This window comes from Gorilla gorilla, chromosome 1 (assembly GCF_029281585.2).
Source record: "Gorilla gorilla gorilla isolate KB3781 chromosome 1, NHGRI_mGorGor1-v2.1_pri, whole genome shotgun sequence".
NCBI classification, from domain to species: Eukaryota; Metazoa; Chordata; class Mammalia; order Primates; family Hominidae; genus Gorilla; species Gorilla gorilla.
Genome location: NC_073224.2, coordinates 238,930,438 through 238,942,887, shown reverse-complemented (window position 1 = coordinate 238,942,887; position 12,450 = coordinate 238,930,438). Strand labels below are relative to the sequence as shown.

Sequence of the window (12,450 nt, the reverse complement as noted above, 5' to 3'; positions counted from 1 at the left end):
TCTCTCTCTCTGACTCTCTCTGTGTCTGCCTCTCTGTGTATCTCTGTCTTTGGCTCACAGACTCCATCTTCCATGGCAGCAACTGGCTTGATGCTCTCTTTCGGTGTCATCTTCGCTTGGTAACCACGGGTGGGAGGAAAGGAGGAACGGCCACTGCCCCCTTGTTTGGAGGTCAAAGGAACAGGAGGGGCACAGGGAGGTGGGCGGGGCTGGGACCTGGAGCTCTCCCCGAGACTCTTCCTGGGGCAGGAGAAGGGGCTGGCTGGGGTTGGGGGCTCCACCTCCAGCACACTGTGTTTGTGAGCTTGCCAGAGAGCTGCCACCTGGCCCCTGACCTCAGGTTCCCAGGGGTGGCACCAGTAGGCCGTGGTCTGCAGGCCAGAGGCAGACACAGCCCCTACCATGCCCACCAGGTCTGGAGGAGCCCAGCAGAGCCCCTGCCCAGCCTGGGAGGCCTCAGCCCAGCTCATGTCCCGCTGTGTTGGCAGTCAGACGGTCACATGGCATGGCCACCCTGGCCCCAAAGCCTGTGTGTTTCCACCTCCAGCACCAAGAGCTGCCTGCCCTCCCCCTGACACGCAGAGGCAGCCCGGGAAGCCTGGGAGACCATGGCTGCCGTGGGCGGGGCTGGTGGCCATCACCACTTGCTCCAGGCCTTTGGGACCACATCTGTCCCCGGCCCGCGCCCTCAGCTCAGGGACGCTGCTCGGCGGCAGCAAGTCTGTCCACTGACTGAGGCCCCAATGCCGGGTGTGAGGCCGCTGCCCGGGAATCAGTGCCCAGTCCCAGACGCAGGCCCAGTGAGCAGGGGCAGGTGAGCCGAGGTCAGCCCACAGGCCCCCGTCCTTCCACTTGACCCCGCCCCGGGCTCGGCACTCAGGGACTGGTTCTGGCCTGCATGGGGCAGGCGATGGGGAAGGATCTTTCACAGGGGGACGGGCACGCCCCGGAGCGGGGGCGTGTGCTGGCGGGAGACGCATGTGGGGGGCTCTGCATCCTCCTTCCAGGATCTTCCTCCCCACCCTGAGAGAGCAAGGGGTCCTCGGACTCTGCCCAGGAGGTCAGCTGGACCAGACAGGCGGGCCCGTCTCTGTGGCCTCCCCAGGGCCATGGGGACTGGCACACCCAGAAGCCAGGGTGAAGGGACACGGGAGGCCTTGTGTTCTGTGGCGGGTCCCGAGGACTCTGTCCCCACGGTGGGCTGCCTGAACAGAGTCTGAGGGGAGGGTCACTGTCCCTGGGTGTGGCCTGGCCTGTGGCCGCCTCGCCACGCCTGGTCTCTGGATGCAGCGCCCCGCAGTCCCTCCCTCTCCCGCCCGGCTCCTCACCCCACGTCCAGCCCTCCAGAGCCGTGTCTGTGGCCACAAGGCTGTCTCCACAGAGCCTCTCTCCCGCAGTGGTTTTTTTTTTTTTTTAAGAATTCAAATTTCCTGCGTATTTTAACTTTGGGATGTGGTGTGAGGAGTAGGGTGAGTGGGGCCGGGGCGGGAGTCCAGGCGAGGCCCACGCGCTGCGTCTCTCCAAGGCTGGCTGCCCGTTAGCTCCCAGGCATGCTGGCCAGAGAGGCGCCAGCAGCCCTAGGAAGCCACGGCTCTCTGCTCCCTCCCAGGGTCCCCAGGGCCTGTCCTGGTGGGTGGGGCATGGGGAGAGGAGCACGGCCAGGTAGCCACCTGGCCACCTTCTTGGGCCCTCAGTGGCCCTGGCAGCAAGCACAGGGGACACCGATGCCTGCCCGGGGTTTTGCTGTGATAACCAAGGAAGCTGACGGCCCCGGGCTTCTGTGTTTGCAGAGAGCTTACAGAAAAGCCAGTCTCGATGGACGGCAAGATGCACCTGTCAGCCACGAAGGAGCCCCCCGAGGTGCAGACCCCCATATCCGCCGCACCCGTGTGGAGAAAACAGCCCTGGATTTCCTGTCATGGGTTTTGTGACTTTGAAAGCCGAGGCTGCTGATTGGGAATTAAATCCCAGAGGACGCCTCTCAACACACTGGAAACCCAGCAGCTGCTGCTGTTCCCAGCAATTTTTCTCTCTCTAAATTGAAACATCATTTTCTATTTTTCTTCTGACACAAACGGGGTTTCATCCTGAAGTGAAAAACAGCTACAGAGCAATTTGCCAAATGTAAGGGGCAGGCCCAGGTGAGCACCGCTCACACGCAGTGATCAGGGTCAGCGTGACGCGGTGGTGTCTGCCCTTCACGGGGGCTCCTCTGTGGGCCCGGCCTGGCCGATGTCTGCCTGGCCTCCTGGGAGGCTGGTGACCCAGGTCGGAGCAGGCCTGGCAGGCCAGGAGCTTCCCCTCCGACGGGCGTAGCCAACCCCAAGGGTAAGGGGCAGTGTCAGAACCGCCAGGCGCTCACGGGGCTCCCAGGGACCAGAGGCTGGAGCCATGGCTGTGACGAAGCCGCCCTGGGCTCTGGGAGCCTCGAGGATGGCCGCAGCTGGGAGACGCAGCCTTGCCACTGGCTCTGGGCTTCTAGAAGATGAGGGAAGGTGGCTGCCTGCCTTGCTGTCTGGAATGGATGCCTGGGTGTCTGGGGAAGCTTCGGGGATACCAGAGCCCCCCCACATGCGCTCGGCCTCCAAATGGCAGAGCTCAGACCCAGGGGGCCTTGGGGACACTCTGCCCTGGCAGAGGAAGGGTCCCCTCGCTGCAGCTCCAGTGGCCTCCAGCTTGTCACCTCCAAGGATGGGGGACTCGGCACCCCACGATCTGGCCTGGTTCCTCCCTGCAATGCCCCCCCGCCCGCCCCCCTGCCCCCGGGCAGCAGGCCGCCTTCAGTACATCCACCACGCTGCGCCCGACCTGGCCCCAACCAGGCTTTCCCTGAGAGCTCCCCAGGGCCCCCCACCGTGGAGCATCCCAGCTTCTGGGTGGATCTTCACCCCGTGTGCCCAGGGGCTGCCCCGGGTTCCTGCACTGCTGTGAACGCAGCTCCTCTGTCCACAGCCTCCCTCCGCCGAGCAGAAGCCGCTCCCTGTGCGGGTCTGGAGAGACGCCCCGGCCGTAGCTGGCCTGGGAGATGGGTGTGCTCCCAGGGAAGCGCGCCTGGACAGTGGGAGGGTGGGTCTGGCCGCAACGCAAGGAGGTCGGTGCTAGTTGTGGGAGGGCCGGGGACAGCAGCATGAGGGAAACATCAGGGGGCACGGGTCTGGTGTGGGGCTGGGGCTGGGCCCTGGACGCCCCCTCCCCAGGGCTGCAAAGGGTGGTCTTCTGAGAGGGTGGGCTGCAAGGACGGGGGCGGGTCTGAGGGGCCGCCAGGAGAGCAAGGGCCTGAGGAGGCTGGTTCCCTGCCCAGCGCTGGGAGGGCAGAGGGTGAGACCAGCCAAGCTGCACAGGCCCCAGGTGGGCAGGGTGAAGCCAGGGGCCAGGGCAGGCGCGGTGGGGCCAGGAGGCAGGGTCTCTGCAGTGGCCGCCTTCTGTGCTGACCAAGTGGCTGGCTGCCCATGGGCCATCTCAGTGCCCCCTCCCCAACGACCTTCTGGCCCCTCTCTGGCTGAGGGGCCCTCCAGAGGCAGCTGTAAAATGTCCCTGACCATCCTCCCTGGTCAGTGCGGGGTGGGGGCGTCAGGCAGGCAGGACACCTGGTCAGCAGAGCTGATTGCATGCTTCCTGCCTCTTGCCATGGGAGCCCGTCCTGCGGGCAGGATTGCCTGGAGTGGGTAGTGCCAGGCGGAGGCCAGGGGGTTGGCTGGCTGGGCTTCACTGCAGAGCTCTGCGGCAGGGAGACAGGGACCCTCCTTCCCAGCCCCAGCCTGGCAGGGAATTCCAGCACCAACCGCGGCTGGGCCTGGGAACAGTGTGGGTGGGACAGACGTGCTGGCCTCGCAGGGTGCCTGGGTGACTGCCACAGGCCTGGTCTTGAGGCACTGAGACGAGCCACCCCATGTGTCCCGCCTGACCCCCCAGGCGTCCCAGGGCTCTGTGCAGATCGGGGGCCACAGCAGTGAGCAGGGACGTGGGCTCCAGTCCCGCTGCCTCGCCTGTGAGTGTGCGGGTGCATGGGGAGGGCCTTGCTGCTGGCGTGGGGCCCAAGGAGCAGTGCCCTCCATAGCCGCCACTGAGCATTTTATTCAAGCCAGCAACCGCGGGGCTCTGGAGAATCGGGGAGCAGAGTCCCGCAAGGAGAGGCAGCGTTTCCTTCCGTTCACACCGAGGTGGCCTCCTGTGGACACGGGGCCTCACCGAGGCGCTGGCGGCTCTGGGGTGCAGCTGTGGGCAGCCTGCCAGCTGCTTGAGGCTTCAGGGCCTTCTTCCAGGACATGGGGTGGCTGGCCAGCCCTCTTCGCTACGACCCGCAGGTGTTTGAAGGCGGGGGGCAGCCTGCGCCCCAGGAACGGCGGGGTGGTCACGTCGCGGATCGTGAGCACGTACTCCCCTGCAAGGGGCGGGTGGGCTGGTCCTCAGCAGGCTCCTGTCCCTTCCCCTCCCTGGCCTCAGCCCACTGCCCACTGTCTCATATGCCCGCTGGCCCCTGTGCCCCCGACCCTGGTCGTCTCTGCCTGGGTTCTGGGATTCTTGGCACTGTAACCACAGGACTGGCCGCCGGACCGGTCCGGGGGGGCTGGACACACAGTCAGCATAGGTGAATAAACCAATTTTGGGCAAAGGAAACCACCTCTGACCTCAGGCCACAGCCCAGCTATGGCCTCCAGCTCGGAGGCTGGCAAGGACGGACACGACCCTCGCATGGTGGCCGCTCTCAAGCCCCCACTGCTGACCTGGCTGCAGGTCCCTGAAGGATTCTTTTGCAAATACTTTCCTACTTTTTTAGGAGAAAAATAATTCATTTCCTCCATAAACTGTTTTTAAAAATAACGAACCCTCTGAAGGCATGGTGTGTCTGGTTTGCTTTTGAAGCCCCCGCCCTGGCCCCTTCCCCACACCCGTACTGGGGCTCTCCGGGTGGGGCTGGAGGGCGGCCCTGCTGGGGGGACTCGGCAGAGAAGGAAAAGTACTTTTCCTTTCACAGTCTGTAAACTGTCTGGAGAGCTTCAAAGTTGGAGAAACCATAAAAAAGAAAATAAGAAATAACAAAAAGTGAGGTTGCCATAGAAACCATCCTCTCCCCTCCCCTGAGCCTGCCGGGGCTGGCACCGGAGCGTGGAAAAAGCGCCTCGGCTGGCCCGGGCTCACACCAGGAATGCGGCCGCAGCTGAAATGGGGGCAGGAGTCGGCTCACACCACAAGGCAGAGCAACATTCCAGACGCCGGCCTGGAAAACAGGGCTCCCCTCGCAGAGCGGCGGCCTCCTCCGGCCAGGCCAAGGGCTCGGCCGCCTGTGCGTTCCCAGGGCTGGACAAGAGCGAGCCTCGGGGGCCGGGAGGAATGTGCTTGGCCCCGAGTCAGTTCCTTTAGAAAAAAAAACCACGGTTCTGGGGGGCCTTGCCAGGGGGACACACGTTCTGCAACCTGGCGGGTGTGGGCCACAGCGCCGGGCACCAGGGACAGCCTCCCTGGCGGGCGGAGGAAGAGCCCCACATGGCAACGCCACAGTGTTTCCAAGCAGCCCGGTTTCTAGGTGTTCCCAGGAATCCAGCTATACCAGTGGCGGCCAAGGCGCTGGCCGGGGGGCCGAGAGCTCAGCGGGCAGTGGCTGAGGAGCCTGGCCACAGGCCCCATCTGACCCCACTCCTGAGGCTGGCGTCCCGGCGGATGGGAAGGGTGGGCGGGAAGGGCTCTGGCTGGTGGCCACCGTGCGGCAGGCCGGGCCTCGACGGCCACGTGATCTAGCCCTGGGCCAGCTCTCACTTAGGGCCTCGGCCATCCACACATGGCTTAGCCCCAAGTGGCCCCTGAATCGGATCTCCCTTCGCTCCTCACCCCCAGAGCTGTCTCCGCTGAGCACATAAACCCTGGCCGAGCGGCTGTGCACAGATGCCAGCGCCCAGCCGATTCCTGTCACTGCAGAGATGTCCCTGCCCCCCACCCTCACCACCTGCCCCTCCTGGGATGGCCGGGACGCGGTGGCCCGGTTGATGGTGTGAGGGCTGCTGTGGAACCACGGGGGACACCGCCTGGCACTCCAGCCCCTCCCGTCACCAATGCCTCACTGGCTACAGCCCCGGCCACACGGGTGCCGGCCCCACAACGAGGGTGGCTCTGCTTGTTCTCCCGCTGCGCCAGAGGCAGCTCCACGGTGGCATCCAGACCCCAGTGAGCAGCGGGCCCAGAACTTCCAGCCTTTGGCTCTCCAGCCAGAACCCCAGAGACACCAGACGAAGGGTCATTCATGTTGGCCCAGGTGACAGAGAGGCTCCGTTCTCCGTCAGGCAGCCAGTCAGCCGTGGCGCCCAGGTCCTGCTAGGGGTCTGAGCCTTTGTGTAGCTGAGGTGCCCTGGCATTCGGCCCCTCTGGCTTGGAGGGGGGGTGCCAGGCCCAGGCTGTGGGGCTGAGCCCCAGGACTGGGGCGACTGGAGGAGGCCCCACGGCTGAGGGTCTGCACCTGAGCCTTTTCCAGGCCCTCGCTGCACCCCTCCTCGCTGTCCCCACAGCAGCCCCCACGCTGGAAGGAGCCTTCCGCCCAGCCCAGGCCCACCAGGCCCTGCAGCCGGCCTTGCTGGGGAGCAGCTCCTCATGGTTCAGCCACTGTGGGCCTTGACAGCTCCCCTCGGCTCCCCTTGGCTCCCCTTGGACCCCAAGGCCTCCGAGCCCCCGTGCTCCCTGCCCCCATGGCTTCCTCCTTTCTAGGACATTCCCCACATCAAGGGCTGTGTCGGCCCAGCTTCAAATCTTTCTGGACCGTCCCCAGCCCCCAAGCCACCAGCCCCCTTCCCATTCAGGTCCCTGGGAGGGCCTGGCTGCTCCCCAGTCCCCCACCCACTGCCACCTACCTCTGGGGGCCCCAGGCCGAGTTCCCCCAACCCCACCTCCAGCCCTGGGCTGCGGCCTCTCGCCTCTCCAGACAGTGGCACAGCCGGCGATGGACTTTGGCCCTGTCCACCTACCTAGGTGTGCTGCCGCAGCCTGCTCCTCCGTGGCTCTCCCCTCAGGCCTGTGGAGATGACACAGTGAGGCCCCTGAATGCCCTGCCTGGGCCCCCACGACATGGCATCCCTGACCTGAACCAGGGCTAGTGGCTCCAGGGCAGATTCAGGGCCCCAGCACAGCAGAGGCCTGCAAACCCCACCTCGGGGCCATGGGCAGGACGGGGAGAGTCCTCTGGCAGCCTGCACCCAGCTCTCTGCCCCTTGGAACCGTGGGCTGCCCTGTGCAAATCCTCTTTGTCTAAATTCTTGATGTGCTTATGGCCTTGGAGCAGGAGTGGGACCGACCACCCCATTTCCACAGTCTTCTGACAAGGCGGAGGCCTCCCAGGGTGCAACTGAGAAGATCCCGGAGGGCGGGAAAGACCCTGAGCCCCTGAGAGATGGCGAGGCTGGAGTCTGCAGGGAGCGACTTAGGAGCGGCGGAAGTCTCAGCAAGAGGGACCAGGAGGCCCGGCAGTGGTATGGTGCCCCCTTGGAGGGACAGAGGCCCAGTGTCACCTGGGAGTGCCATGGCTGGGAAAGGAGAGGTAGCAGTGAGGATGGGAGGGGCCCAGGGGTCCTGCCGGGGCCTCCCCGTGGAGACACTCACTGCCCTGGCTCCCTGAGGGGTGCAGCTCCTGCCCTGAGGCAGTCTCTGGGGGGGCCCACCACCCACCAGGGTTTCTGATCTTCCACAAGTAATGGGCCTGTTCCTCCTGCCTGGACAGCGCCTCGGGGCACCCACGGGCTGGGGCAGGGCCATGGCCAGGCGGGATCTGGGTCAGGGAAGCAGGTGGGCCCTGAGGACGTGGCCATGGCCCTGGCGGGGAGGAGGCAGCCCCTGCACGTGAGGAAGCTGGGCTGCCCGGCAGGTGCCTCCGATGCTCCTGCTGCAAGGACGAGGGGCTGGCTCTGTGTGGACACCCACCCTCCTCCCCGGGCAGTGAGATGCACTTCGGAAATACATCTTACTTTCTTCTTTCTCTCCCCTTTCCTTCCCTTCCTTCCTTCCCTCCCTCCCTCCCTCCCTCCCTCCCTTCCTTCCTTCCCTTCCTTCCTTCCCTTCCTTCCTTCCTTCCCTCCCTCCCTCCCTTCCTTTTCTTCCTTCCTTCCCTCCCTTCCTTCCCTTCCTTCCTTCCCTTCCTTCCTTCCTTCCCTCCCTCCCTCCCTTCCTTTTCTTCCTTCCTTCCCTCCCTTCCTTCCCTTCCTTCCTTCCCTCCCTTCCTTTCCTTCCCTTCCTTCCTTCCCTTCCTTCCCTCCCTTCCTTTCCTTCCCTTCCTTCCTTCCCTTCCTTCCCTTCCTTCCTTCCTTTCTTTCCTTCCCTCCCTTCCTTCCCTCCCTTCCTTCCTTCCCTTCCTTCCCTTCCTTCCTTCCTTCCCTTCCTTCCTTCCCTTCCTTCCTTCCTTCCCTTCCTTCCTTCCTTCCCTTCCTTCCTTTCTTTCCTTCCCTTCCTTCCCTTCCTTCCTTCCCTTCCTTCCTTCCCTCCCTTCCTTCCCTCCCTTCCTTCCCTCCCTCCCTTCCCTCCCTCCCTTCCTTCCCTCCCTCCCTTCCTTCCCTCCCTTCCTTCCTTCCCTTCCTTCCCTTCCTTCCCTTCCTTCCCTTCCTTCCCTTCCTTCCTTCCCTTCCTTCCCTTCCTTCCTTTCTTTCCTTCCCTTCCTTCCTTCCCTTCCTTCCTTCCCTTCCTTCCTTCCCTTCCTTCCTTCCCTTCCTTCCTTCCCTTCCTTCCTTCCTTCCCTTCCTTCCTTCCCTTCCTTCCTTCCTTCCTTCCCTTCCTTCCTTCCCTCCCTTCCTTCCTTCCCTTCCTTCCTTCCCTTCCTTCCTTCCCTTCCTTCCTTCCCTTCCTTCCTTCCCTTCCTCCCTTCCTTCCCTTCCTTCCCTTCCTTCCTTCCCTTCCTTCCTTCCTTCCCTTCCTTCCTTCCTTCCCTCCCTTCCTTCCCTCCCTTCCTTCCTTCCTTCCTTCCCTTCCTTCCTTCCCTTCCTTCCTTCCCTTCCTTCCTTCCCTTCCTTCCTTCCTTCCCTTCCTTCCTTCCCTTCCTTCCTTCCCTCCCTTCCTTCCCTCCCTTCCTTCCTTCCCTTCCTTCCTTCCCTTCCTTCCTTCCCTTCCTTCCTTCCCTTCCTTCCTTCCTTCCTTCCTTCCCTTCCTTCCTTCCTTCCCTTCCTTCCTTCCCTTCCTTCCTTTCTTTCCTTCCCTTCCTTCCTTCCCTTCCTTCCTTCCCTTCCTTCCCTTCCTTCCTTCCCTTCCTTCCTTCCCTTCCTTCCCTTCCTTCCCTTCCTTCCTTCCCTTCCTTCCTTCCCTTCCTTCCTTCCCTTCCTTCCCTTCCTTCCTTCCCTTCCTTCCTTCCCTTCCTTCCTTTCTTTCCTTCCCTTCCTTCCTTCCCTCCCTTCCTTCCCTTCCTTCCTTCCTTCCCTTCCTTCCTTCCCTTCCTTCCCTTCCTTCCTTCCCTTCCTTCCCTTCCTTCCTTCCTTCCCTTCCTTCCTTCCCTTCCTTCCTTCCCTCCCTCCCTCCCTTCCTTCCTTCCTTTCCTTCCTTCCCTCCCTTCCTTCCCTTCCTTCCTTCCCTTCCTTCCCTTCCTTCCTTCCCTCCCTTCCTTCCCTTCCTTCCTTCCTTCCCTTCCTTCCTTCCCTTCCTTCCCTTCCTTCCTTCCCTTCCTTCCCTTCCTTCCTTCCTTCCCTTCCTTCCTTCCCTCCCTCCCTCCCTTCCTTCCTTCCTTCCTTTCCTCCCTTCTTTCCCTTCCTTCTTTTTTTTCTTTCTTCTTTTCTTTCTCTCTTGTTCCTTCTTCCTCTCTCTCTCTCCTCTCTCTCTCTGTCTCTCTTTCTCTCTCCTTTCTTTCTCTAGGTAGAGTCTGGCTCTGTGACCCAGGCTAGAGTGCAGCGGCATAATCACGGCTCACTGAGGCCTCCAACTCCTGGGCTCGAGCAAGCAATCCCCTCACCTTAGCCTTCCAAGGAGCTGGGACCACAGGAGTGTGGAGTGGGCCACCATGCCCATGGGACCACAGGAGTGTGCCACCATGCCCAGATAATTAAAAAAATTTTTAGAGAGGAGGTCTCACTATGTTGCCCAGGTTGGTCTCAAACTCCTGGGCTCAGGAGAATCCTTCCACCTCCGCCTCCCAAAGTGCTGGGATCACTGCACCTGGCCTTCGTTGATTTTTTTTTTTTTTTTTTTTTTTTTTTTTTTTTTTTTTAGGAATAGAGACAGGGTCTCACTCTGCTGCCCAGGCTGGAGTGCTGTGGCCTGATCATGGCTCACTGCAGACTCAGCCTCCCAAGTAGCTAAGATTATAGGCACGTGCCATCATGCCCAGCTACTTTTTAAATTTTTTTGTGTGGGGATGGGGTCTCACTATGTTGCCCAGGCTGGTCTCAAACTCCTGGGCTCAAATGATCCTCCCACCTCAGCTTCCTAAAGTGTTGGGATTACTGGCATGAGCCACCGCGCCCAGCTGAGATGTTCTTTCTGTGTGAAGCCCCAGGTGCGCCGGGCTGGGCTGTGTCCGGAATTACCCATCGAATGGGCCTGGGGAAGCCTGCTGGGCTGGCACCGTCCCGCGGCCTCCTCCCGCCACCCTGCCCGCTGTGGCTGGCCAGTTCCTGTCACTTGTGGCTCCAGGGGGTCAACAGCCCACCCAGAGCTCGGAGAGAGCCAAGGGCTCCTTGACTCTCCAGGTTCCTACCCGTCGACAAACTTAAATCCTACAGGCAGCAACTGGGTGAAAAAGAATGAAAGACAAGACTTTGAAATGACTTCATTTCGAGTGGGGAGAACAGGCTTTGCCGGACCCCTGGACCCACGTAAGACACAGGAGTGTGGGCGAGGAGGGGAAGCGGGGCACATAATTCAGCACTGAGAAGAACTAGTCTGCCAGGCTGCCAGCCTTAGAGAAAGAAGGCAGGATTACAGGAATCCTGAGAGCTTTTACAGAACCCCAGGGCTTTGAGAAAACAGGGGCAGAGCCAGCAAGGAGCTCGGGAGTCTCGGCCTAGGGAGGAGGTGGTGCAGATTTGCAGGCATCGGTGCCCCACAGACGGCGAGCAGGCCCGAGGCCAGTGTCCACAGGGACCGCACATGGGGAGGTGGTGCAGGAGCCCTGGGCGGTGGACTGGGGGTGCGTCTGGGCACCCACTGCGTGCCTGGGACTGCACCTTCATGCGGGTGCTGGCCCCTCACTCCTGTCCCTCACGCGCTGGCCGTGACGGCCCTGGCACTGGCTGCCCTCTGGAGGCCCCAGTAAGTCCGCACCACCCCGGCGCCATCTCCTGCCAGTTCTGCCCGAGGCAGCAGCTGCCACCTCCGCGCAGACACATCCTGCTCCCTCCTGACTTTCGGAGGCCTGGCCCGGCATCGGCCTGGCAGTCTCGGCCTCCCCGTCGGGGTTGGTGTCTGGGGATCAGGGTGAAGACACAGTGGCCCGGGCCTCACCCAGGGTCTGCGTGTGGCTGTTCTGCAGCGCTGGACGTCTGAGGCCTGTGTCGTCCCCACAGACGCGCGCCGTGGACACACTGGCGCCCACACAGAGACACAGAGACACAGAAACACACAGAAATACACAGAAAGACAGAAACAAACACAGAAACACAGAAACACAGAAACAAACACAGAAACACAGAGACACAGAAACACACAGAAACACAGAAACACAGAGACACAGAAACACACAGAAAGACAGAAACAAACACAGAAACACAGAGACACAGAAACACACAGAAACACAGAAACAAACAAACACAGAAACACAGAGACACAGAAACACAGAAACAAACACAGAAACAGAGACACAGAAACACACAGAAACACAGAAACACAGAAACAAACAGAGACACAGAAACACACAGAAACACAGAAACAAACACAGAAACCCAGAGACGCAGAAACACACAGAAACACACAGAAAGACAGAAACAAACACAGAAACACAGAGACACAGAAACACACAGAAACACAGAAACAAACACAGAAACACAGAGACACAGAAACAGAAACACACAGAAAGACAGAAACAAACACAGAAACACAAAACACAGAGACGCAGAAACACACAGAAACACAGAAACACAGAGACACAGAAACACACAGAAACAAACACAGAAACACAGAAACACAGAGACACAGAAACACAGAGACACAGAAACACAGAAACAAACACAGAAACACAGAGACACAGAAACACACAGGAACACAGAAACACAGAAACACACAGAAACACAGAAACACACAGAAACACAGAAACACAGAAACAGAGACACAGAAACACACAGAAACACAGAAACAAACACAGAAACACAGAGACGCAGAAACACACAGAAACACACAGAAAGACAGAAACAAACACAGAAACACAGAGACACAGAAACACAGAAACAAACACAGAAACACAGAGACACAGAAACAGAAACACACAGAAAGACAGAAACAAACACAGAAACACAGAGACGCAGAAACACACAGAAACACAGAAACAAACACAGAAACACAGAG

The 12,450-nt window shown here is 60.8% G+C and overlaps 1 protein-coding gene across 5 annotated transcripts in view; it reads right to left on the bottom strand.

Moving 5' to 3' along the window:
• Window positions 1-4,054: 4,054 nt before the first annotated feature.
• Window positions 4,055-12,450, bottom strand: part of MORN1 (MORN repeat containing 1) — a 76,235-nt gene continuing 67,839 nt past the window's right edge. For all 5 annotated transcript variants that reach the window (XM_055382773.2, XM_055382793.2, XM_055382785.2 and 2 more), the window contains 2 exons: window positions 6,951-6,997; window positions 4,055-4,381 (listed from right to left, as the gene is read on the bottom strand). In XM_055382773.2, coding sequence (XP_055238748.2) covers window positions 4,185-4,381; window positions 6,951-6,997 — 244 coding nt within the window. In that variant the 3' untranslated portion in view covers window positions 4,055-4,184. The remainder of the gene's footprint in view (window positions 4,382-6,950; window positions 6,998-12,450) is intronic.